Source organism: Musa acuminata, chromosome BXJ2-11 (genome assembly GCF_036884655.1).
Source record: "Musa acuminata AAA Group cultivar baxijiao chromosome BXJ2-11, Cavendish_Baxijiao_AAA, whole genome shotgun sequence".
Taxonomy (NCBI): Eukaryota; Viridiplantae; Streptophyta; class Magnoliopsida; order Zingiberales; family Musaceae; genus Musa; species Musa acuminata.
Window position 1 is genome coordinate 30354251 of NC_088348.1, and position 26008 is coordinate 30380258.

At 39.1% G+C, this 26008-nt stretch overlaps 3 protein-coding genes across 4 annotated transcripts; all 3 read right to left on the reverse strand.

Annotated features, from left to right (window-relative positions):
* Positions 1-5788: 5788 nt before the first annotated feature.
* Positions 5789-6823, reverse strand: LOC135627479 (dehydration-responsive element-binding protein 1G-like). Its single transcript, XM_065133593.1, has one exon. It carries the CDS (start codon positions 6733-6735, stop codon positions 6109-6111), a length of 627 nt encoding a protein of 208 aa, XP_064989665.1. The 5' UTR covers positions 6736-6823; the 3' UTR covers positions 5789-6108.
* Positions 6824-12163: 5340 nt separating this feature from the next.
* LOC135626747 (F-box protein At4g00755-like) lies at positions 12164-19962 on the reverse strand. 2 transcript variants are annotated; one of them, XM_065132327.1, is made up of 5 exons: positions 19614-19962; positions 17580-17918; positions 17328-17506; positions 12965-13083; positions 12164-12643 (listed from the first exon to the last, which is right to left on the reverse strand). In XM_065132327.1, exons 1-5 carry the CDS (start codon positions 19738-19740, stop codon positions 12328-12330), a joined length of 1080 nt encoding a protein of 359 aa, XP_064988399.1. In that variant the 5' UTR covers positions 19741-19962; the 3' UTR covers positions 12164-12327. The 2 variants fall into 2 exon arrangements, with proteins under 2 accessions (XP_064988399.1, XP_064988398.1); XM_065132326.1 differs by having other exon boundaries at positions 17580-17996.
* Positions 19963-21354: 1392 nt separating this feature from the next.
* LOC135627645 (F-box protein PP2-A13-like) lies at positions 21355-24401 on the reverse strand. The gene is made up of 3 exons (XM_065133778.1): positions 23810-24401; positions 22563-22683; positions 21355-22101 (listed from the first exon to the last, which is right to left on the reverse strand). Exons 1-3 carry the CDS (start codon positions 24111-24113, stop codon positions 21666-21668), a joined length of 861 nt encoding a protein of 286 aa, XP_064989850.1. The 5' UTR covers positions 24114-24401; the 3' UTR covers positions 21355-21665.
* Between the last annotated feature and the right edge of the window lie 1607 nt (positions 24402-26008).

Genomic DNA, 26008 nt, shown 5'->3' on the forward strand with positions numbered 1-26008 from the left:
ATCAAGGAAATCCTCCCTCCTATAAATAGACGAGAGATATGTTAATTCAATAAAAGCTTCTTCAATAATTTTTTTTTTCTTATCTCTATTTTTTCCAATATGGTAACAAAGCAGGTGAGACGAGCGAAACTTCATAGCCATCGAAGTCTGCCAGCAGCAACAACAACAACAATATGTCATCTTGGAGGAGAGAGACATGTTAATTCAATAAAAGCTTCTTCAATAATTTTTTTGTTTTCTATTTTTTTCAACAATATGATTTGATTATTTCTTGAGATATAACAATTAGAGGAGAAGGCCAAAAATTTATATGAAATCAATATCAACCTCGTCCAAAAAAAAATAACATCTCTATTCAAAACTCAATACGACATCTTTAAAGAAACGAAAGACATCAATTATCACCATCCAATCATGTCACAAAAATTGGATTCTTTTTCGATCATTATCCATCAATATCAAAATCAATCGAACAGATAATATTTTAAAAATATTTTTATTCTAAAATTTTTTTGTTGATTATTAGTAGCTATGGGGGAACCAATTACAAAAGCAAGATACAGTTATCAAGGTATAATCCTTTTTACCCCTATCTATACTTAATCTACTTGGAGAACCTAATTTAATCATCGAAGGAGTTATGTCAGAAATCCCACTCGATATTGATAAGGAGTGCTGGTCAACCCTACATCAAATATAAAAAAATATAGTGGATAAAATTTATGACTCCTAATGCAAGTCCAGCTAGGATGAATCGGGCTAGTTAAACATTCATATTTTGCCTCTTTTTCTCTAAGTCTAATATTAAAAATGAATTTATAGGATTATTTCATTAAATTATTGAGTTCATAATCATTTTGATTAAAGCATTGTAAGTTGGCACAAAGAACATATCATAGTCATAGTACGAATGAATCATAATGATGAAGCCAAATGCACATTATGATAAGAATTATTTATGATAATAATCATGTCACAAAAATTGGATTCTTTTTCGGTCATTATCCATCAATATCAAAATCAATCGAACAGATAATATTTTAAAAATACTTTTATTCTAAAAATTTTCTGTTGATTATTAGTAGCTAAGGGGGAACCAATTACAAAGCAAAATACAGTTATCAAGGTATAATCCTTTTTACCTTTATCTATACTTAATCTACTTTGAGAATCTAATTTAATCATCGAAGGAGTTATGTCAGAAATCTCACTCGATAAGGAGTGCCGATCAACCCTACATCAAATATCAAAAAATATAGTGGATAAAATTTAGGACTCCTAATGCAAGTCCAGCTAGGATGAATCGGGCTCGTTAAACATTCACATTTTACCTCTTTTTCTCTCAAGTCTAATATTAAAAATGAATTTATAGGATTATTTCATTAAAATTATTAAGTTCATAATCATTTTGATTAACGCATTGTAAGTTGGCACAAAGACCATATCATAGTCATAGTCATAGTCATAGTAGGAAAGAATCATAATGATGAAGCCAAATGCACATTATGATAAGAATTATTTAGGAACGGAAACTAATGGTATCTTAAACTTATACACGATCATCAGTATTTGATTGGGATCATCGTCGACTACGTGAATTTAGAATCATCAAGTCACTAATTTAATGTCCTTTATTGCCCCACCTTATTATAACTTGTAGGAATGTGACATGCCATGTCACGAAGCAGGTTTAATGGTGGAAATGACAGGAAAGCTAAAGGAAGAAGAAATCATCGACATGATAGAGTCACACGACCTGCAAACAATCATCTACTTGTTACCATTCATCGAAAGCCGGCTATAGGCGGAGAACGACGCATGAACTACCACCTTCACCTCATCCACACGTTGACACGTATGTAATGATGACAAGACGGCAAGCAACCTACTGCTGTGAAGTCAACATTGAGACGCATGCGCTCATATGCATCTACCTGTATTCATTCATCACAAGACTTAGCCAGCCATCTCGTTACTCTTTCGGATGATGCATGGATTTCTCTACATTATTTGGATTAGGTTCGGATGTCTTTGACCAGATTTGGATAGACAAATAGTTATATAGATCGGATTTGAGTATATTTGTGTTGGTGAACTAATGTGTCGTGCCCAAGGAGTCTGCACGGCTTGGTCCACGTGTTGATATTCGAAGCTCTTGGTAGTCGGAAGGAATATCTGAGCTGGCTGGGTCGAGGGTCGAGCTGTCGACCTCGTCTTCCGAGAAAGCATCCCTTGGTTGGCTGGCACGAGAGTTGAAGTTGATTATATCGAGAAGTCTGGGAAACGACGACGTCTTCAACCAAGGTGTCTCTCGGTCGCAGTCATGGGGTGACCGAGCTCCTGCATAGAAGACCCTCGTCGGGGGGTTTCCGACTTTGGCCCCTCGTAGATTAAGTTAGCAGTTGCTTTCTTTCTTTTTCCCTCCTAGATCAGATGCCGATCAGAGATTTTTATACTATTGTGCGAGGATCAGTTGTACACGGATTTGGCAACCGATCCCGAGGGACGAGATGGTACCTTTGTGCAGCCGCCATCCGGAATGTGCAAGACGACACCATGTGACACCGCCATAAGCTTTCCGGGACGAGACTTGGCGAGGGGTGCCTCTTGGTATGGGTCTCGGCTCGACATGAGGAAGTAACCCCTCATGCTGACTTGGCAGGGGTGTGAGGCAACGTGGGTTATGACGTGATTGGGGTCCATAATATACCTTATCAATTTGTTAAACTGAAACATAAGATTCAAGTGAATTGGAGGACGAGTATTAGTTATTCTTTTAGTTACTCAGACACGTACGAAAGTACAAAAATAATCAAAGTCTCTTTATCATAAATTTAATATTAAAAAATAAGAGATTTGTTAGATAATTATATAAAAAAATTATAATTAAGAATTTATTTATGATATAATTATATAAAATCATCTATCATTTCTACTCCATCGGATAACTATATTAGTGTTGAGTCAATGTTATCTTGCGATTGGTATTGCAACCGACATGATGGATGTCTAATGTGTTCGATGAGACATGATGTGTTATCATGTTGTCCATATGTTAATCTTCTTTCCAATGAGTGACGAAGATGAGTGTTGTAGTTGCCAACTTAAAAGATTAGGAATGGTCTATTCCACTAAAGGTTGAGTTAGCAAGGAGATCGACCAAAACGTGCAATATCAATGGGAATAATAGATGACGAAAATTATGTCGGTGTAATCATATTTTAATATTTATTATTGATAAAAAATATTCTAACATATAATTATACACGTACCTGTTTGATCGATAAAATAGAGATAAGTTCTATCCCTTTGATATCAGTCCAAAAGGTAATAGTTAAGGGTTGCTTCTCAAAAGAACATTTTATAGGATAATTTTTTACCTAATATAAAAATCTATCTTTTGCATAATAATCAAGGTTAGATTTTTTTTTTCTTTGGGGACTAATTTACATCGGGACTAAATTGAGTATCAAAGAGATTTAGAAAACTCATCCAACCTAGACATTCATATGGATCATCCATAAAGCATATGAATCTCAGTTACATCTGATTGACTCAGACATCATTGATTTTTATTTCTAACAATTATTATATGCAAAGCATGGGCTGATTGACTACTAATTGCATATCGTCTCAAAATACATAGTTCTTCTATTTATCGGAGTCTTATCGTAATCCCCTCTTGATTTTCCTCTAAAAGTGAAAAAAATTATTTTATTATTTGGCTTAAGATATTTATATGGCCGAATGCTTAGATGGGCAAATAACAATGCAGTAATATTCTAAAATTTATTTAATTTTTTTTTTCTTGACCGCGAAGTTCAACACTAACTTATCATCAAAAAATAAAGTGAAAATGATATCATGTCTCAATCTCCTATTATTATTTTTTAAATTTTCATTCTCTTTCTGCTGTTTCTTTTCAATTATTTTTCCTTCATATTTGATTTTGTACAAAACAAAGAATTAAACATACCAAAATCTGTCTTCTCTATTTCTAATACAACTTTCAGTTACTATTAATCCGATCCTTTATGGAATTATGTTGATTTAATAAAATATGTAGTTCTTCAATTTCAAACTTTTTTTTTATTTCTTGACAAAATATTCCCAAATGAGACTGTGATACATTATGAGTTATGGGGTGGGGGACCCAATATCATCTTCAAACCTCATTTTGGATGAAGAACACTCAACTAATGCCATGGCGTGGATCACTGTAATCTATATTGGAAGCTTCTAGTGTTGCCCTCCCATCATAACATTCTCGTTATAGAATAGAATCAACGTGAAACATAACCTAACATTTGACTGATATAGAAGGATACCAACCTAGCGGGTGATGCCCTTCCGATCAATTTCATGCGGTGTGGGATCGTGCGAGTCAACGTCGTACCTCAAAAACTCATGATGTACACTATAGGAGTCATACGAGCTAATTGCCTATGCAACTGCGTCCCACGAGGTGTTGGCGGTCATTATCAACCATCGTACCCTTCGATCATCTCCGTAGGTATAAATAACGATTCTCTATCTCAAGTGAACCTATGCTCACTAACTTAATTATTAGAGGGGTTCAATTAGAAATCTTTCCCAAAATCGATCTATTGTGTAAGATCATGATAAAGATAAAGCATAACTCATCTCCACCTTGGGATGCCCTCGAAGGTTGGTTCGTAGCCCTAGAGCCAATCACCTCCACTCCGATATCACTCCCCGTTCCTCTTCCTCTTGAGAAATTATATGGATGATCTTGCGCTTTCGGGACTAGACTAAGTCGTATCAACTGTAGGCCATGACATAAATGACATAAAAGTGCATAACACATAGTGATAATCGAATTGAGATCATCAACTTAAATCATGTCGGAGGATCACCACCCTCAACAATAGCTAATAAATCACCTATTGATGATAATTTATTAAGATCAATTAAAATGAGTCAGTTGGAAAAAAAAAAAAAAAAGTCACTCCATTCTACCTATTCATCGTCAATAATCTCAATAACAAAAGCAAAGAATAAAGAAATATCATGTGACATAAATTTTAGAAAAACAATGCAATTCTCTACTTTTTTAGTTTGTGTTCGAGACCGATAGTGACATACGTAATCTATGCCAAATAATTAGAATCCTACTATGACCCAATAAAATAAAAGAGTTTGAGTTTGTTTGATTGCTCGACCAACTTAAGTAGCATTTGAATAAAGCCCACAAAAGCTTCTTAGTGGACCTCGAAACAATTATGTTCTACTTCATAAACCTATTTTAAGCTAATTTTTAGAGGAATTGGAGTGGTGAAGGCTCTAAAGCATTGATCTCACAACCTTTTCTAGCTCTATTTCATCCTTCCTTCTTCTTCTTCTTCTTCTTATTCCTAAAGCATTGCATTAACCTTCTGTTTGATTTAAATTATATTTGAATAAAAAATTTAAATTATTTTTCTTACTAGAAAGTCTCTCGGAGCGTCGCGATACATCCGTTCTCGTGGGATTTAGCCTACTGGTTATTTGTGGGTCAAATTTTCGATCGACTCCTATATGACATGGCTTCGAATGATATCTACCATCAGAGCGAATCCACTGGTCCACCAGTGAAGGCCCGCCACCTCAGTTTGTTGCTTCCGACAAGATCCAAGCGTGGTCGATCGCGATGTTGGCCTGACACGTCTTGATTTGCCGCCGGTAATCCCTCAAACTTCCAAATCCACAGAAAAATCTAACGAGTACGGCTATATCTATCTACCAACAGCTGACCCCATTTAGGGCACAATAATTTGGGACGCGGAGATACTGAGAAGTGCATCCGGTCCGCTGCATATTAGCATTAGCTTCTCCCCCAAATTAGAAGACAAAACACAGATTATACTGTTCTAAAAGCATAGATTGTTTTGAACTCTTCCCCTCTGTTTCCCTCCATTTCAAAGCTTTACTACCCGAATTCTGCTTCTCATATTTATATAGAGAGGGAGATTTCGGAATGGTCTTATTTATAGAACACTCCATTTCCCACCAAACTGATGCAGGAGGAGTAGAGGCACTGAATTGGCCACCGCTTCCGGCCAACGAGCACTCTTAACCTACATTGTACAGGTGGTGATTACGGTATCTTCAGGCGGAATGGCTCCACAGTATCACATCCCCGTCCATCTCGTCCTCCTCATTCATCGCCGGCGGTGGCGGTGGATCGATCAACAACCCTTGTGCCATGTCCAGGTATCCCTGCATGCCGAAGTTGAGCCCGTCCTCCATGAAGAACGGGTCGTCGACTGTCTCCATTGCCATCACGTGATCCTCCATTTGCTCGGGGACGTTGTCGGACTCCGGCTGGGGCTGGAATGCCTCGGCCGCGCGTGCGGCCGCCTTGCGGATGTCGACGGGGCTGGAGGACTCCGGGACGGGGAGGAGCCACGCGGAGTCGGCGAAGTTGAGGCAGGCGGAGCGGCCCCGGAGGGCCATGGCGGCCACGTCGTGGGCGCGGGCGGCCATCTCGGCGGTGGGGAAGGTGCCCAGCCAGATCCTCGACTTCTTGTTGGGCTCCCGCACCTCGCACACCCACTTGTCCCCGTTGCGGCGCCGCACGCCCTTGTACACCGGATGCCGCGTCTCCCGGAACTTGGTGCGCCCCGCCCGCCGCTTCGGCGGCGCCGACAACACCGTCGTGTAGGAGATCTCCTCGTCCGACCCCGACCGTCGCGCCACCGGCGAATCCAACGAGTCACTGCTAACGCTCTCCATTCTCCGTTTCTCCTCCTCTTCCTCTTCCTCTGCTGCTGCTGCTGTGGAGTGGAGTGTGAGGCGGGCTCGGGGAGTAGCGCGGTGCGTTCGAGTTGAGTGGGTAAAAGAGCGGACGGTGGTATAAATCGGGGGAGGCAGGTCGCTGTTTACGCGGCACACGGAATGCCAGGTTGGGGCGGGGGAGTGAAGTGGATGGGCTGCAGAGGAGGAGCCAGCTGGGACGGGGTCGCATCAGTGGGGTCGGTCATCGCTCGCCCAGCCGTGAAGCACAGGCTCGGGGGAACCACCACCTCGGCCCGTTGGATTGATGTGATCCGGCGAACTGTTCCCACTCGGTCTCAGTCCTTTATGCTTCCGTGAGCCGGTTTGGAGCGTGGATTTGCTCCCGTGGACTCCGTCTCGGTTGGTTGTCCCCTTCGGACAAGGATGGATTGCCTTGGCTGCGTCCGGATGTGAAGGACCGCTTGGAATGAGACCAACACCAACTTGATGCGACGACTGGACTTGCGCAGCACCCCTACTTCTGGAACAACAAGTTGCTGCGAAACAACGAGGGACAGATAGGCTAGTTTCTTCTATTACCTTCAATTACAAAAATATATTCTTTTATCACCACTAATTATCTGTTCTGATGGGATTCGAGTGATGATATAATGATTGAATTCGGTCAATTAAGATTCAACACAAAATTCTATAAATGATTATTGGACACATCACATCAATCATCGAAAAGTGATATCCTCGTATTAGAAAATCATTTAAATGAAATATATTTTTTGTTACATCAATATATTTGATAAGAAATAAATTTATGAGTTATATATATATATATATATATATATACTAGTAAAACTTTACAGGTTAAACTCTTATCTCAATCTTTTATAGGAAGCGAGATAGGAAACACGAACATCATTGATCTTGGAACTAAGGTGGGATAAGGAACTGAGCGTTTCTCATTTTCAAATTTTTTTATAAATAGAATCTTTAATATTAAATATTTTTTTAAAAAAATGAGTGAAATCAACCAATAATATCATCATAAAAAAAGAATTTTTCTTCGGATGAAATGAAAAATATCATCTTCTTTAAAGAAAAAAAAAAGTAATGAATTAGAAATTAATTAATGAATCGTGTTTGTGTGTGAGTGATGTGAGATCATAATTGTCACATCGAACTTAGTAATTATCTTATAATATTTTATTATCTTTTGATTCTTATCTTTCTATTTCTTTCTTTCTTAATTATTTATTATAAAAAAATCATTTGCTACTTGTCGTGGGAAACAACTTTGAGCCGAGGTCTCGGGGTCGACGCGGCTCGGTTCGGGTCCGGATGATGGGGGATCTTCTTGAGACGGCCTTCGAGTCCGTCGAGGTGATCTGATGCGATGGTCGGACAGGGTCGTCGTTTCTTCCGGGCAGGAACTCCTCGCCTTCGCATCCGACGGTGAGGACCTTCGACTTCGCACCTGCACAAAAAAGTCAGGTCGGGGTGCTTGGTCCGACCCCTCCGACGATCAAGTCAGTTAATGGTGGTTAAGGGGTGTTTTTTCTCCTCCCCTCTCTTGATGAGCGAAAGGATATTTATAGGGAAGCTTACTGCTTCCTGAGCCGCTCGCTTGCAGGGGACAGGCTGGTAGCGTCTGACACTAGCGTTGGAGTGGCGTGAATGATTGAGCCTGAGCAAGCATTAATGTGTCTCGACCGACGTTCTGGTCCATTTGATCAGGTGTTGTCGTATCAATCGAGGCGTGAAGCGTCATGTGACGTCAACCGAGTCTTATCATAGTTATTATCCTCGTCACTACTCATATGGTTTCTTGAAATCATATGCTTTGATCTGTTGTAGTTCGCTTTTGCAAGCGACGTAGAAAGTAGTGCTATGTTGCGTTGGTGTACCAAAAAGAACTGTCACGTGCTAGTATCCAGTTGGTCGAATGTTCCTCGTGCCTGGGAGCGGGGACGTAACCCGAAATATACACACGCTGAAGTGACACGTCGTACTTTGTAAGCGTGAGCCACCGTTGGGACCCGCACAACCTGCATACCAGCCTGCCTGGGATACATGAGAAAAGGTCGGGGATGGCCCACACGAAACTTCGATTCTTCTTTAGATCCGCAACCCCACTCTTTTCAGACAAAAGTGGGGCGACAGTTGGGCGCCAGTTATTACGCTACTTGTCTCAGCGCGTACGGAGCGGTGCGGCATCAACAGAGTCGCGGCACCCCCAACTGTCATCGGCCTCTAGAACACGGATGGGGACTCCGAAACCCCGTGGGCAATTGGGATTTACCGTTATTTGCATTATAAGCGGAATCTATCTTTTGCAGGACTAGATTTCCTTTTTTCTTTTTGGCGCACGTGCGTGTTATCATATTACATGTTGAAGGCATGGATCTTTTAAAAGGGCTTTTTTTCTTATTTTTTTTAAAAAAATAGTAATTAAAGAGAAATTGAGTCCAACCGTTTTTTATATGTGATTAATTTGTATATTTAACAGATTTTAATGCACACAAAACATCATCATATGAATTTTTGATGATTAAAATATAAATTCGATGTTGATACCCCTCACTTACTCATCAAAAGTTGATAGTTGGAATCTTTATTTTATAACATTAGGAAGATTCTTGTCTGCTTAATTGGAAAAGACTATCAGTTCTGAGATCAAAATCCACTTCCAACACTTTTTGTATGCACAATATAGTATGTGATTATTGCAGCAGGTCTGGCACTTGCATAAAAGCCCTTTTACAAGCAAAACAAGCAATCTACTGGCCAAGATGCCAAATGACCGGTCATACCATACAAGTTTACATGCCGAATAGTGTCCCTGTCTCAAGAAAATTTTCTGATCCGTGGCCAATGTACAAAAGATTTAAGCCTTCCTAGTGAGTGATTCAATGGATGGACATAATCTGGTGGAAGTTATGGGAGAGCTGAGCCATTTGGCAGCGGCGGAGGCGGAAAGGACATCGAAAGCAGAGGCATAGGCCTTCCAGCCACCTGCTAAGGTGGTAGGGATGGCCTCCACAGCATAGGCGGCAGAACACCCATTCCAGAAGGTGGCGGCGGTGGCCTGAACTGTTGGAGTGGTGGTGGAGGCACGGCAGGTTGTGACTGGGCAGGCGACTGCATAAGAGGAAATTGCCCAACTGTTGGTGGTGGAGGGGGGCATACTGCTGGCAGTGGTACTGGTAGGATCGAACCATTGGCAAATGGCCTGGGAGGGATTATTGCAGGAACTGATCTGTTTGCCTGAGGGCCATTAGGAAGGGTTGGTAGTCCACTTGCAAACAAGGTAAGTGGTCTGATCCTTTGAGTTCCAGGGTTGCTAGCTGCTAGAACTCAGCTCAGCAAATCTTTTGGAACAGAGACATTAACTGCAAGCATAATCAGAGTCAGGATTGTCACTACTAAGTTTCACTAAAATAGAACATGTATAGTCTACATACCATCAGATATATAAAAAAGCTGGAAGCCTTACTAAGAAGTTGCATAAACAACTGGACACTTTCCAGTGTAGAGTATCATACAGATATAACAGACTTAAGAGGAGCACCAGAAAGAAGGTATGGGTACAGACATTTTACAATGGCTAAAGTACAAAAAGTTGAGAAAGAAAAAGGAAAGACATGATGGTGAGTTATTTTCAATTATAATAACTCCTAATGGGACACTAAATGATTGTTGTATCTTGTCTAGTTGAAGGAAAATGATGTATAATGTTTGACTTGCATCAAGCACATGACATAGTAAGATCAACCAGAGGGGCATAAAGATTGGAACTAACAAGCTCAATGAGGGTATCTATTATTAACAGAAACCTACTTGCTAAAAGATCTAGAAAATATTCCTTTTCTTACTCTCAAGCTTGTTATTGTATATTGTCAATCTCTTCAATTAATTCTTCCTGGAAAGAAATGTGGGTGGGTACGTTGCCCCCAAGTACCACCTTTCTTTGGAAGAATGTGATAACTTCAGCAGAGAATGTGTGAGAGAGTTCTATTTTCACTAAATTAATAGATTACCAGTCAATTTAATGGTGTCTCCACTGACATTCTCAGAATTAAGAAACGTTTCTATGATGCTTCTCCAACAAACAAATTCATCAAGTAGATTTGCATGAAGGGATCACTATTACAGCCAATGATGCCTCTCTAAGATCTGAATTTGCAGAATAATATTTAATATAATCTAAACTGTTAACCCCCAGTACAGGAAGCTGTCCATCTCCGGTACAGATCAAAAAACAAACTCAAATGCTCTTGCCGAATTACTAAAACTAGAGACGATTAGGGACTACCTCACAAACTGCAATAGGAAACAGAAAGATAGGGTTATTGACTTGTTGAAAAGGCGACACTTCATGCGTCCTAAGCTAATCATGCATAGGAGTTCAAACTATATGGTTTTTTTTTTTTATTGTAATGATGGTGATCTAGCAACAAAATAAGATGTCGGTGAATCACATTCAACCAAGAAGACAAATAAACACCAATCGTTTGGAATTTACCAACTGGGCCTGCTTGAACAAACAATTCGCTGAGAAACTCAGTGATCTATAAAATGGATAGCACATATGAGAATTCATGGATGCTTACAGATCCCATACTCACCAATGATAGCTGATAAGATGAGCCGAAAGCCTAATACCTAAACCGAGAGGTTTCTTTCTCCGCAAAGTAGTTAAAACCCTACGCTGTGGGGACGAGCTGTGCAATTAGAAGTAGGGAAAAGAAAGGAAAAGAGAAAGGGTATTTACGGGTCTAAGTTGCCGACGTAGGTGGTGGCGTTGCGGTTCCTCTTGGCGGAGTGCTGGCCGAGGAGGTTGGCTCCCACGCCGGGCGTGATGCGAGTCGTCATATCGCTCGCCTCGCTCTCAATCGACCACTGCGCACACCGACGAGGATAAGGTCCGCCGGGTCGCGGCGCGGAAGGAAGGGCGGGGGAGCGGCGCTCAAGAGCTCCGGCTGAGTTGGGAATTGTTGGGATGCACATTTTTAGGTTGGATCTAAACGAAAGCGTGTGGTCGGGCTGGTCCTCGTGGCGGTCCGCCTGAAGTCAAGTTCGGAGCGGTTGGAAGTCGGTTCGGGCGGACCCGCTGATGATACGCTCCGACCAAGTAGACTCGCGCGCGACCCGACCCGACCCGACCGGGTCTATCAAATAATTGATCAAACCACATCCCCTAGACTCGCGCCAAAGATATTAACTCTTCGATACATTCACCTGAAGAGACTTCTCATTCGTAGAATCTTAGCCGCCGAAGTGCCAAAGACTTCTCATTACTCTTCCAAAACATGAAGTCAATATGGTCGAGTCATTTAAAGTGGAGGCCTTCCTCGGATAAGTTCCTTAGGAGACGAGCATCAATAATTTATGTACCAAGTAGTACTACTATACATATCTATAGCCAGAAAGCTGAAGCAACCAACATGGATGATAGATATCAGTTCATTGTGCACAAGTGTATGTTAAGACTCCAAAGCAGAAAACGTCATGCAGCTCTACAGACCCAAAGACAGAAGGGGAGGCTCTGTCACTTAATGCTATGATGAGTATAAAGGGGGAGTAAGCTGCTGCTTACTAGACAGAAGTCTCCTCTTCCAAGCCGTCGTCATAGTCATCATCGTCGCCATCATCATCAGAAAACTGTATGGGTCCGAGCAGCGTGCTTAGTATCGCTTGGTTCCATCTCCTGACAGCCCTTAAATGTCTGAGCCTCACAGCAAAAGAACGCCATGAAGATGGCTCTCCAGCTTCATCTGCTGAGGAACCCTCGGATGTCTTGCAGCTGCTTGCATGTGGGAAGTACTTCAAGACCAAACTACCAGTGCCCTCATGAATGTCGAGATCTAATGCAGGTGATAGCGGACGACCAATTACTTGAACATGGCACACACTTCAACATGCAAGAAAAAGAAATCAAACATTAGTTCAGCAACATGACTCCAAACACATCCTAAAGTCAATTTGATCATGTAATAAATGAAAGCATTCTTCAAGGCATCATATTCTGCATTGTCTTGCGTATTTACAAACCACAATTCTAAATGTCCAGTATCTAATGTGCATATGCTATGGATGCATGAACTAATGAAACTGCTAGTGCAGCAAATCCAGAAATCAGTGACAACAAAATCTAATGCCTCTTAAGGGTAAAATCAAGAAAAAGAAGGCAGACAGCCAGCCAGAACATCAAATTTGAAACATCCAGACTCACCATATGTAATATAAGTCATCCATTGCTTGTCTCTGGACCCTACCCAGCAACTCAATCCGCAATATTCCACCAATGCAGATAACAGGGTTAGGAAGCTTAAAAGATTGCAAAACATTTTCCTGCTTAACAATAGTTTCAAATCATGTAAGAAATAGATGGTAAAATCTTATTCTGCAGAACATGTCTCGAAAGAAATTTGGATAGAAAAAATAATTCTAAACATTACATAAGCAGTAAAGAGTTATCTGATTTGAAGCCTCAGCATGACATAATTGTCACTTCAACACAGAAGGCATCTATATCTTCTCTTTCACATTTCACACATCTTGAGACTCATCCACTACTAAGGTCATGTTGGTCGAGCAGGTAATAATTCAGAATTTACCCATATTAGGTAGGTATCAACATCATATAGAATAACATAGTCTCAACTTACATTCTCATTTCTCCAATCCTACTCAAGAAGTTTAATAAAACAAATGTTACTTCTTTAAATATATTTTTTAATAAAGAATTCCAGGTGACACAAAGAAGCCAATCAGTTTTGCCAGTTATTGCAGTATACACTGGGCCAGTACAAACATTGTGAAACAACTTTGTCTCCGACTGAATCTCTTGTGAAAAAAGATCAGCACATCTAATTCAACTATCACACTAGTGGGCTTTCCTTCTGATGAAACATTAGAACGTCATACTTGTTCTTCCATTTTAATGTCCTAATATCATAACTTCATAGCATATGAAGGCCAAAAACAATTAACCACCCTAAGGTGGTCTCCATTTTATGATAAGCCATCTCAAATACATTTGCAAACATTAAAACTTTTTTCGGTGGCACAGCAAGAGGAACATTCTTTTTGGAATAATAAAAATCATAAATAACAATGTCATACAAGTTCTTATGTTACTAGTGATTGCACTATGCAGTGACTCGATGATATACAAGAATAATAATGGGCTAGCATATATCCTGGGTAAAAGAGAGGAATTTACCAAAATTCCAATACAACAACCAAGAACAAGTATGACAAGAAAAATGTGATCTCAAGATGTTAAAATTTAAAGATACACACCTACATTTGAAGCAATTCCATATAAATGCAACACCCTGACCGTTATTGTGTTTCTTGATAAGTAAAAAAGATCATAGGACATCCACATGTCTGGTATAGTAGAAAGCCATGATTTCATGGCTATTACATAATTCTAAACCTAGAGGAGTGATAAAACCCTAGGACTTTATCTAAGAAAATAGATATGCATTTGATCACTTCGAGGGGATCAACCTCCAAATTGACCAAAGGCTTTGAGTTATATTTGGTCGCTTGAGAAAAATAACCAAAGATATTACATATATATATAGAGAGAGAGTTATTTAATCCTTAATCAACTAGGACTAGGATTTCTAACAAAGAAAATAAATAAAAATAGCAATCCCTAATTGGATACATAAAAGGACTCCTACCATAATTAGGAAAACTCAAAACTAAATAGGAATAGGAAAATAAAGGCTAATATCAAATCCCTAAAATTAAGGAATCCAAACATTTCTCGCCTCTCCAAAACAGCCTTGTCCTAAAGGTTGAGCAACAACAAATTATGAAAACTTCTCCTCTAATACTTTATAAGACTCCCAAGTAACATCTTTAATTGGTAATTTAGCCCAGTGAACAAGCACCTCAGTGTTAAAGGTATCTATGGCGCATCACAACACGTTGATCAATTAAGGCCTCCACTTGGTGAGCATGAACAATGACTAATATCTTCTTGTCATAAACAGATAAACTTAGATGAGATGAGGAAAGTGCCTTAGTAATATAAGTGATTGGACGACCTTCTTGCAATAGTATAGCTCCAATACCCGCTCTAGAAGCATCAGACTCAATCATGAATAACTTATTAAAATTTAGTAAAGCGAGAACTGGGGTAGTAGTCATTGCATACTTAAGAGAAATAAAAGCTTGAGTAGCTTCTTCAGTCCACTTAAATGCATCTTTCATCAAAAGTGATGTTAAAGGAGCACCGATTTTGCTATAGTTCTTCAATGATAGTAAGAAAAAATCCATGAGCAACCCTTGACCCTAGATAACAAGCTTCACTTTGGAACACTTGCTATCACAAGTTAAAATTTGCCTATCAGCAACCTTCACCTCGAACTTATCATAATGTTCAATGCGATAGGCCAATCGGGCAGCAACTTTGTTATCTATAAAATTATTGGTGTTACCGGTATCAATCAAAACAGTAACAGACTGATGCTTCAAAATCCCTTCAGCTTTCATAGTTTAAGGATTAGAATAGCCAGCTAATACACAAACAACATGTGTGATAGGTTCAATAATCTCATTATTATCAATATCTTCGTGATCAGAGTCTACTGTCTCAATCTCTAGTTCCTGCTCAATCGATTCAATTATCAAAAGTTTTCCTTGCTTGCAACGATGCTCCATATTCCACTTTTCATCACAATGTTAGGACAAACCCTTTGTCGATCGTTCTTTGAGTTCCTCTTGGGTTAGTCTTATAGTATTATGATTATGATTAGGAATGGTTGAAGTAGTTGACTTATACTAGTCACCTGTCTATTAACACTCTTGGTTCGACGGTTTTTCATGTTAATTTTTTCTTCATACAATCGTGCAAAAAAAATTGCAACTGTCATAGTGCGAGGTTGGCAAGCCTTAACTTCACAATGAATGTTTGAATTAAGACCTTCAATGAATGTTCCCACTAATTGCCTTTCAGACCAATCTTTAGCCCGATTTGATAGTCGTTCAAATAGACTTTGATACTCTAGCACAATAAGTCTAACGAATTTTGACAAGCTACCCATCAATATTCTCATATTTAGATGGTCCACAACGAATAATAAACCATTTCTTAAATTGCTCCCATGAGGGAGCGAGAGCTCCATGACAAGTTTCATACCAATCATATCATTGAATAGCATCCACATCTAGTTGGATTGAAGCCATTTCAACTTTAGAATCTTCTTGAGTTTTATGAAAGCAAAAAAAATTCTCTGCTTTAGAAATACAATAAGTCGGATCTCCATCTTCCCATCTAGGAAATTCTACTTTCATGCGAGGGTAGCCATTATCATGCTCTTAATAACCTCTTCATGTGACCTCAGATCAATCTAGTTGTTTACTGGCAGAAGTCGAGCTTCCATCTTATTGATTTTTGCTAAAACTCTCGAGCAAACTCTTTTTGCAATCATTGAGAGTTTCTTGCAGCCTGCTCTCAATTTTTGCTTCCAAGGCTTCAAATTGTGATTTCATAGAATTATCAGTAATCGTTCCATATGATTGTAGATCTATAATTCCTAAATCGGTTTTTATTTTAGGTCAAGGGCATGAGCACTGCTTGGCATTGAAGGTGAAATCGTCGTTAGCGGCGCAAGCGTTGAGGCCTGTGACGATGTGGGAGAGGAGAATGAGGGAACGTCGAGGAAACGCAGCAAGAACTTTGGGAACACGTTGGCGACATGGCCGTCAGGGCCTATGGCGACGTCAAAGAGGAGATTAAGAGAACACCGAGGAAATGCTGTAAGAACTTTACGAACGATGCTCTAATACCAAATGATAAAACTCTATGGATTTATCTAAGAAAATAGATAGGGATTTGATCGTTTCGAGAGGATCAACCTCCAACTAGCCAAAGGCTTTGAGTTGTATTTAATTGCTTGAGAAAAATAACTAAAGACATTATATATATATATATATATATATATATATATATATATATATATATATAATCCTTAATCAACTAGGACTATGATTTCTAATAAAGGAAATAAATAAAATAGCAATCCTTAATTGGCTATATCAAAGGACTCCTACCATAATTAGGAAAACTCAAAACTAAATAAGAATAGAAAAATAAAAACTAATATCAAATCCCTAAAATTAAGGAATCCTAACAAGGAGCTGGACTAGGCACTGGGCTAAATAGGTAAATTACATGATCATAATCCAACATGGACAACTTAAATGCAAATCCACATAGTAATGCTACTTGCAATTTTATAGTTTCCTAATGACATAAATCTAATGCATACAGCTCCAACCAATATGAGGTCTAGGTGGGCCAATATGCACGACCTTATCCTCAAAAGAAAAGAGGTTGTCTCCCTGACTTAAATGCTGGGCGATCAGGTTGCGAAGGAGCAATTTCACGATACCAACAAGGTTTTCCTCTGGTTTTGTTTTTACTAATTTCTCCAAATTTGTCATTAAGAATGACTGACATAAATAAACATACGAGATATAAGTTTCTAGCTTGCTACACAATTTAATAAAGACCAGATATTTTCAAAACTATATTGATGGTAGGTTATTAAAGATTGGCATTCTCAAATCACCTGCACCATTGGAAATTCCGGTGAAGTATACGTCCAGCAATATTTGTCATCAAGAGATGATTGATGTCCTGCACACTCATTTGTGATAGAAGTACTTTTTCCATGTGCTGATCTGGAATAGCCCATCTGAAAACGTACAGATTTGGCAGAGTAGATGGGATGACCATACTGAAAAAATGCTGAATAAAAAGGCCAATTAAACATAATCGCTGAGAAAGAACATTGACAATAGGAAATGTCACAAAGACAAACCTCTGAATGGCTGTATCTTTATCTCCTCGACGAGACAGATATTTGCAACCAGCCTGTACGTCAGACTCTCCGGTACTCCAGGATTTCTCTGTCCCCCACTCGACCAATAAGAAGGCCTACGGTCCACCATTTCACTGGGTTCTAAAGTATTCTCAATGCTCTCATCTGGAAAATTATCGGTGCTGGAAGCACAGATCGCCTGATTAATGCAGTCTCTTTTACCTTTAGGTGAACCAAGACAATGACCTAAGTACAGATACACTCGGTGTTCTCTCCCCAGGTTTTCCAATTCAGCAACAGCACTAGATCCTACTTCTGTAGTGTTGGAACTGCTACTTACTTCAGCAACGCGAGCAAAATTTGACACCTCAGGAAAAATCCTTAAGCATAAACTTTTGCCAAAACTATTTGCAATAACTGCAATATATGTTGAACTGCTGCTTCAGAATTAAATATGAATATAAAATTCTATCACAGAAGACCATGATTCTCAGTACTAAATGTGCAGTGTTGCAAATAAAGTAGTTATGGAAAACAATTATTAACTGTGCATTACAAATTAAGGTAATTACAGAAAACAATATCAACTTTATTGAGTGAAAAAATAACGTAGAACATGTTTGCTTAAGGTCCTAGTCAAGACTTTTAAATCTAGATCCATGTAAAAACGGGCTTCAAGTCAATTTGGATTGTATTTTTCACACTATCAAGTGGGATAAAGGAAAATTTTCAGACCTGACAGAGAGTTTTGGCTAGGAGACTTTAGTCCTACAGAAACATATAGTAATATGTTACTGGTCAAAACTTTCACAAAAATAATTAAATCCAACCATTTAACAAAATTGCTATTATCCCATTTTCACAAGATAAAAATTTTAGTGTATTAGGGCAAGTCCAACATAAGTTGCCATGTGTTGGCCACACATTAGCAAAAAGTTGAATGCTTGATGCTTTATTGAATGGGTTATTGTAGGCCACCAAGCCATTGTTACCTAACTTCTATCTCTATCCTTCTCCCCTCTCTTATCCTGCAGACATAAACCTCGTCTCCTGATTTTCCTTGTAACTCTGCAGCTAGCATACAGTTATTATTGTTTCAACTACACATAGTTTGTAGTAGAAGACCCACTCTTGCTAGTACTAGCTCCTTACGTAGGGTGCACTAAGCTGTCCACAAGTGAGCCATCTGCAAGCCTTTTTGTAGGGGACTTGTGATTTAAAATGCCACATATTGCATTGACAAATTAGGTTGCAAGCCAAAATTAAATTTCGATACCCCTTCCCCCTCATGTTGCCTCCTTACATGTTGTCTCCATCTCATCCTCTTAACTTAACCTGCACAGTCACTGGTGCCTCCTTCCTTTCAAGCACCGATCTACATCTTCTCCGTCTTAGTTGAAACTTCAAAACAATTATATACCATGCGGATCCAAATGGCTGTGTCTGCAACTATCAATTATATCATCTGCTCTTCTCTGTAACTGCTACTTCCAGCCATTTCTAATTGCAAGCCCCACTTTGTGAAACCACAAGAATCCCATCATCAAGTGTTACATTCCTTCACTAATTTGGGTGCCTTATTATCCTTTTAGTCTCAAAATCTAACAGTCTAGTTGAATGGAGAAGAATCACCATTATGATGCCTTAGACCACTATTACCTGAAGAAGAAGAAAAAAACTATTTTCTAGATAACGTGATCTCCTATCACTTATTTACATAATTACACTTAGTAAAGTGATTACAATAAAATATTTGCTTCCTAAGCTAAGAAGACATATCGATCATATATCAAAAGTCATCATTGAGAAACTTCTCGAACTTGAGGTGTTCAGCGCGCACCCTGAGGTGATAATATCCGGCCATTTTTTTGCCTGTAAATTTTGAACTACTTCTAGGTCAGAGAAAACCTCAATTGAGCAAAATGATCAAAATTAACGAACCAAATAACATCACTACGTCTTCCCCATCCATCACCTTCCAACAAACAACAATCATGATCGATTCTATTGGCGGCACAGAAAACGGCGACTCACCAAACTGGCGCCAGGATTGGGACACGGCGCTGACCCGCACGAGATCAGCCGGATCGTCCAGGAGCATGAGAACCGCCGTGGAGGCGTCCGGTCCCAGCCATTCCAAGAAATCCCAGCGACCCTCCATCGCGAACGACCAGCTCCCCGCGACTCAACCCAATCGTACCCAAAAGGACGAATTGGAGAGAAGGGCGAGGAATTTTACCGGGAGATGGCGTTGAAGCAGATCCACGGCGAGGGACGAGCGGCGAGGGAGGAGAAGCCCTACACCGGAGCGAGAGATCATGAATCCTCGAGAGATCGCGAGAGAGGCGACGGGAGAGAAGACGAATGAGGGTTTACAGCGCGCCTTTTATCGTCACGGAAACTTTCGCGTAAATTCGGCGTCAATAACCGAAATATCAAATATGCTTACTCCTCGTTGGAAACAGTATTCTTATGTTTGATCATGTGACTCCATCTGATCAAGATCATAAAATATACGGTTGGGATTTAACTAAGCACATCGGGAAAGTAAGTTGCAAGAGTTTCCTACCTTAGCACCTAAATTACGTACGTATCCCTAATGACGTATTCGAACACAATGCATATCCACATAATTTAATATTTTATTGTGCTCCTATTAATTCGAATACTTATTTTATTACACTAATGAAGATTTAATTTCACCATAATAATTAGCACCTTAAAATTTACATTTTTGGGATCATTTCCTAATTAATAAATATAAAAACAAAGTTTGCCACTAAAGAAAATGATTTGGTGTTCAACAATCCCTAAATATTTGGATCGCCTGATCCCAAAATTGTGTGTCCACTATCCAACATGAATGGATAAGGACGAACATAAATGTATAAATTAAGAAAATAATTATTTAAGGTGGACAGTGTTCATTGTTTATTCTTTCAGATTAGAAGCCCTCAACAAATCTTTCTATTTTCTTATTGCAACAGTAGTTGGCTAATTGATACCACCAAACATGAATGATTCTGACTGAACAAACATTGAGCTCATGAATTCACAAGTGATCCACATACAAGCAGGTTTGTGTTCAGTTCCTATTTCAAATCCAAAGAATATAACATCATCTCAAATTATGTATGCAATATTTACGGTCAAATGCTCCACTTTCTGTAGATGATTTCATTGAGACAAAGTCTAGACATTGCTTATGATGAAAAGAATAGAAGATATTGAAGAAGCTTTATCGAAGAAGTGAAAAAACTTTATTGAAGAAATGAAAATACTTTAATATATTAACATGTTCCTTTCCTCAACAGAATAGAGATTTCTTGGATCGATGCAAAGAATGGTTTACAAGCGAGAGACTTCGTGAGTAGGGCAAGAGCAGATCGCTGTTACTATTGCGATTGCTATTGCCGTGAGAGCACAGGTGTTCCCTTCGTTTTCCTTAAGTCCGTCCGGCAGATCAGCGAAGGCAGCGAAAACTACCGCGGTAAGGAAGATGAGGATTGGTCGTAGAGCCTCTTAGGAATGTGGCTGCAGCGACGTTGGTTGCTGGCCGAAGACAAGGGCGAAGTGACGTTGGTCGCTGGCCAAAGGCAAGAGCGAAGCTTCGCTTTTCTCACTGCTCTGATACCATGATGAAAAGAATAGAAGATAAAACCAATAATTGAAAAAGTTTTATTGAAGAAGTGAAAAAGCTTTATTGAAGAAATGAAAATACTTCAATACATTAACATGTTGGGAAAATTCTCTACAACATCTTCTTATAGTTCCTGATGTCAAATGATGGGAAAAGCAGAAATAAGAATACATTTCATATTTTTTTGTTACTGAAAGCACCAAAATAAGAGAGGCTGAATTAATATCCACGTTAGTTCCATTTCCAGCTTGAAGGTGTAAGGATCGCCAAAATTATACCATAATTCCAAATCACACATTCAAATATTTCCAACAAAAGCTTCATTTTGATGCTTCTGACAGTCCACAAGACATCACCAAGTTCGTCGTTTTCGCTCGATCTGAGATGAGTATATACATTACTTGCTGACTACATATCCTCCTATTTTGACAGCTTCAGCTTAGTCTCTATGTTATCCTGTCAGTGGTAAAGACCTTCCCCTGTCTAAATCCCTTAGGATATATCAACACAGAATCAACACAAAGGCCGCCTTTGGTGTGCGTACAGTCAACTTGTCTCATGGAGAACTTAAGGGTGGTGGACTCATCAGAATTCTCTACAACAAAATCACCTGCATGGTAAAGGATCCAGCTCCCAGGGTTCCCTAGATAGCATTTAGATCCAACATGCTGACCATCGGATGTCGATAGTTGAAACCGCACCGGCTTTCTGTCCCACCCATGGACATGTTTGGAGATACAAATCCTACGGCCAAGTCGCTTGGCGGCACACCCCAAATGGAGCCGGAAGAATAAGCTGTAGGCACCAGCCGGGAAGCAGAATTTGATTTCTCCATCTACCTCAAACCACCAAGTTTGCTGGAGGTATGCAACCGAGTGGTATCTGCAAAGCAACATGTTTCATTTAGTATTCATTTCTTCAACATATGCATATATTTAGCTTGCAATGTTCCTAACTACATCATACTTGCAACTGAAAATTCTCTCAATTTGAATCAATGTTTTGGCAGTAGTTAAAATCCAGGCTACTACTACCCATTTTCTCCTGCCATAGAAAGTGTTTCATGTTCAGCAGCCTAATAGATGCTAAATCTAAAGTTGGGAGTTTTCAGCCTTCGAATACACCCCTGACAAAAGATCCATATTTAAACATCAAGAAGCAGAGGGGATTTAAGGATCAGAATACCAAATTTACATGGCACTGAATGGTTTCTCAGTCCGATTATCTCCGCTATTTCAACTCAATAAATAACAATCTATGATCAACTGATGAAGTTATTGATCTCATTGCAAAGAAAAGAAAAGGCAAAGGTCATTAATATTTAAGATCAGATGGTATGATACCGAGACTCCTCAGTAGGAATGTAATTCCAGTATCTGTGATCATCAATCCCCATAATCAGCAAGGCCCTCGAGGGAATCGACATACAAAGCCCACCACAGCTCTTCTCCAGCCAAAATTCCTATAATCCAGAAAAGAAGAAACTTTTAGGTGAAATCTAATACCACACGCATCTCTACAATCCAATAACATGAAGCAAATTAGCAGACACTGCATCAAATCCAGAAGAAGATAACAAAAATCACTTGTTCCAATGTCCACCCTAAAGTTTGTATCCGAATCGAACAAAACCGATAGCATAAATTATCATTTAGATAGAATTAACTCGATGGCATTAAAATCTTGGATCTTATCAGTACAATCCAACCAAAGAACAAAAACCTTGGTACTGATAGAAGATAAGATTTCCCCAACTATATAAGGAAATCTCTCTATTCTCTTGAGGGAAATCCTCTATTCTGTCGAGGAAAATCTTCTCTCTTAATCTGTATAAATAGGAGAGGAATATGTTAATTTATTTAAGCTAAACTTATTTCAATAAAGCTTCTACAATAATTGTTCTTATCTTATTTTCTTCTACAATAATCTCTTTCTACTACTGCTTTTCCATCGTCAGGCTCGGTGCGATAAAGGTGAAAGAAAAAGCATTTTACTACTGCTTTTCCATCGTCAGGCTTGGTGCGATAAATCTTTCTTCCTCGACGAACGACAACTATCTTCTCCATTGCCACTCTGCACCAATGTTCGTTCCCTTCCGCTGTGGCGTCTCTAGTGCTACACTCACCAGCATTGCCCCACCTTTCCCAGCATTGCCCCACCTGCATTCTTCTCTATTGTAGCATCGTTGCAGCTTCCTCCTCTTTTGCAGCTTCCTCCTCTACTGTACCTCTATTGCAGTTTTCTTCTCTCTCCTCTACTGCACCTCTATTGTAGTTTCCTCCTCTGCTATAGTATCACTGCAACTTCATCATCCTCTGCTGCAACTTCATCCTCTGCTACAACTTCCTTTTCTACTGTAGCTTATTCCTCTGTTACAGTATTACTATAACTTTTTCTATTACTGCAGCTTTCTCCTCTACTGCGGTCGTCGCCGTCGCAACAACAACAACAACAACAACAACAAAAGCAGCAATCTGCTTTTGCCCTATTCATGAAGCCTCTAACTTGTAAATCATTATTTGCATTGACAGCCTCTATTCTGTTGAGGAAAATCCTCTCTGGAGAGGGATAGGGATATGTTATTCTCTTTGGGTACCACCGTCGAAGGGATTCGGCCTGCACAACCGCGCGTAGATCTCCTTCTTGCAAAGACGGCTCCTTTGTTCGACGGCCTTCTCGTCCGAAACCAACGCTAACAGATAGCGGTAATTCCTAGGAAGCTTCGTCTCCCACACCAAGTCCGCGGAGGCCGCCCCCCGGAACGTCCGACAAAGCCGAGCCGCCCGGCAGATCTCCAGAGGGTCGAGGTGGACGAGCACGGCGGCGACGCAGTTCTCCGGGAGGTCGCCGAGCCCCGTCTCGCGGCCCATGACACTCGACACCCTGGCGCCCATTGCGGCGGAGATCCACAAACCCCAACTGAGACTAATCCGATCGATTCCAAGCTCGCGAGGCCGACTAAGCCTAACCGGACGTCAACGTCCGGGACGTCGAAACACGCGGAAAAATCACGGCTTTGGATGGAAGCGGCGAGGAGGGCGACCGATCGCGGTTTCTTGGATCGATGCGATGGACTCGGCCGACGGAGAAGTGACAGTACAAACGCGTCGCCAAAACGCGGGGAGGGATCCTTCGGTGGCTCCTCCGGTGGAGACGAGCAAGAAGGAGCGTGTGCCCATAAAAAGGCGGCGCCGTTTGGCATCGATTAGATTGACTAAATTGCCCCTTAGTTGTCGGCCTTCAACTGAAGCTCGCGGCTTTGGATAACTTATTTTATCTCGTTTTTAATTTTATAATACCAAAATAATTTTTGGAATATTGATTCATAATTACGAATATTATTTTATTCTTGATGTTTATTTCAAGCCAATTAATGCAACAAGTTGGGCACCAGCCACTAATTATATATATTTTTTTAACTAATTATATTTAATATTTTGATCTTTATATTTTTAAAATTTATATTAACATTTGTATACTTATAAAAGTAAAATATTTAATCTTATTTCTTCTTCTATCATTTAATTTTGTTAATAAAAATATCATAAGATTTATCATTAAGCACATGCTAATTTTATCTTACTTTGATTTATCACTGAGTATAAACAGTATTTTCATTAACAAAATCAACGGTGCGAAGGAAAATAAGATTAATATTTTACTTTCATGACTATAAGATCTCAATATAATTTTTAAAAATATAAATATTAAAATATTAAATATAATTAATTATAAAAATAATATATAATTAACTCTTAAAAATGATATCAAATATAAGAGAGAGTCGCCTCGTATTGTGTAAGACACCTATTTATAATATTTTAATAAAGATATGTGATTAGCAAAAATAATATTTATTGTATCAACCTTAATTCGGAGATAACATTACGAGTTAGGTGTTAATATGATAAATATTAATAATATATTTTAAGAAGATTTGACCTATTAGCCCTTTGATTGATTGAAAATATTCATAAGCTCATCGTCTTGAAGGAATGGAAGTCGATAAGTACTATGTTGAGATTTGAGTCCAAGATTGCAACATTACCAATAATTTTGGTGAATTAATATTGCTAGCTTCATGTTTCCTCGTATCATAAGGGCTGGTTACAAAGAAAACTAAAGATGAGAGGACTGATGTTTGAAGTCTTTCAACGATGCCTTCAAACATTGGACGGACCTTTTGGTATCGCCATTAAAGTATTCCAAATTATATCTTAACAACATGAATTAGGTAACTAAAAGACAAAGTTATATATAAAATATCATTTCAACAATAATAGAAGACAAAGTGAGTGTAAATGACCGAAGGCCTCAATGCATAATTTAACATGGATCATAAAAATAATAAGGCAAGTGTAATTATTACACTTGTTTAATCGATGATGTCATGATCAAATCGATCATACTAAATGAATTGAATCCTTTAATCGGATCTTAGTATTAATGCATAGTTTGATAAATTTTATGTTTCGATATATAAACGATAGCATGTCATGAATTTTTTTTTTATATGGCAAATCTTCTCGACTTACCTATTGTTACAAAAAAGTTAATACATTTCGATTGAGATATATAATCGAATAATAAAGAATAAAATTGATCGGTCCAAAATTTATGTTGAGATATAATTGGTTGTAGTTCTTTGTATGAGTACGATCATATAGAATCCTTGAAGATATTTTAATAGTTATGACATGAATAATTACAAGTAATTATGCTAAAAATTTGTTTATATCGTTCTTCGTTTTGTTGATGAGAAAACGGGAGAAATATATGAATTGATGCT

What these genes read in the sequence shown, in the direction of transcription:
- LOC135626747 (XM_065132326.1), bottom strand. Translation starts at nt 19,740, where the DNA reads ATGGAGGGTCGCTGGGATTTCTTGGAATGGCTGGGACCGGACGCCTCC. An exon ending in CGGAATTTCCAATGGTGCAG is followed by an intron (nt 13,084 to 17,327) that starts GTGATTTGAGAA and finishes ATTGTTAAGCAG; the next exon opens with GAAAATGTTTTGCAATCTTT. An exon ending in GATGACTTATATTACATATG is followed by an intron (nt 12,644 to 12,964) that starts GTGAGTCTGGAT and finishes TGCATGTTGAAG; the next exon opens with TGTGTGCCATGTTCAAGTAA.
- LOC135627645 (XM_065133778.1), bottom strand. Translation starts at nt 24,113, where the DNA reads ATGGGCGCCAGGGTGTCGAGTGTCATGGGCCGCGAGACGGGGCTCGGC. An exon ending in TCCCTTCGACGGTGGTACCC is followed by an intron (nt 22,684 to 23,809) that starts AAAGAGAATAAC and finishes TTTCTGGATTAT; the next exon opens with AGGAATTTTGGCTGGAGAAG. An exon ending in ATTCCTACTGAGGAGTCTCG is followed by an intron (nt 22,102 to 22,562) that starts GTATCATACCAT and finishes GTTGCTTTGCAG; the next exon opens with ATACCACTCGGTTGCATACC.
- LOC135627479 (XM_065133593.1), bottom strand. Translation starts at nt 6,735, where the DNA reads ATGGAGAGCGTTAGCAGTGACTCGTTGGATTCGCCGGTGGCGCGACGG.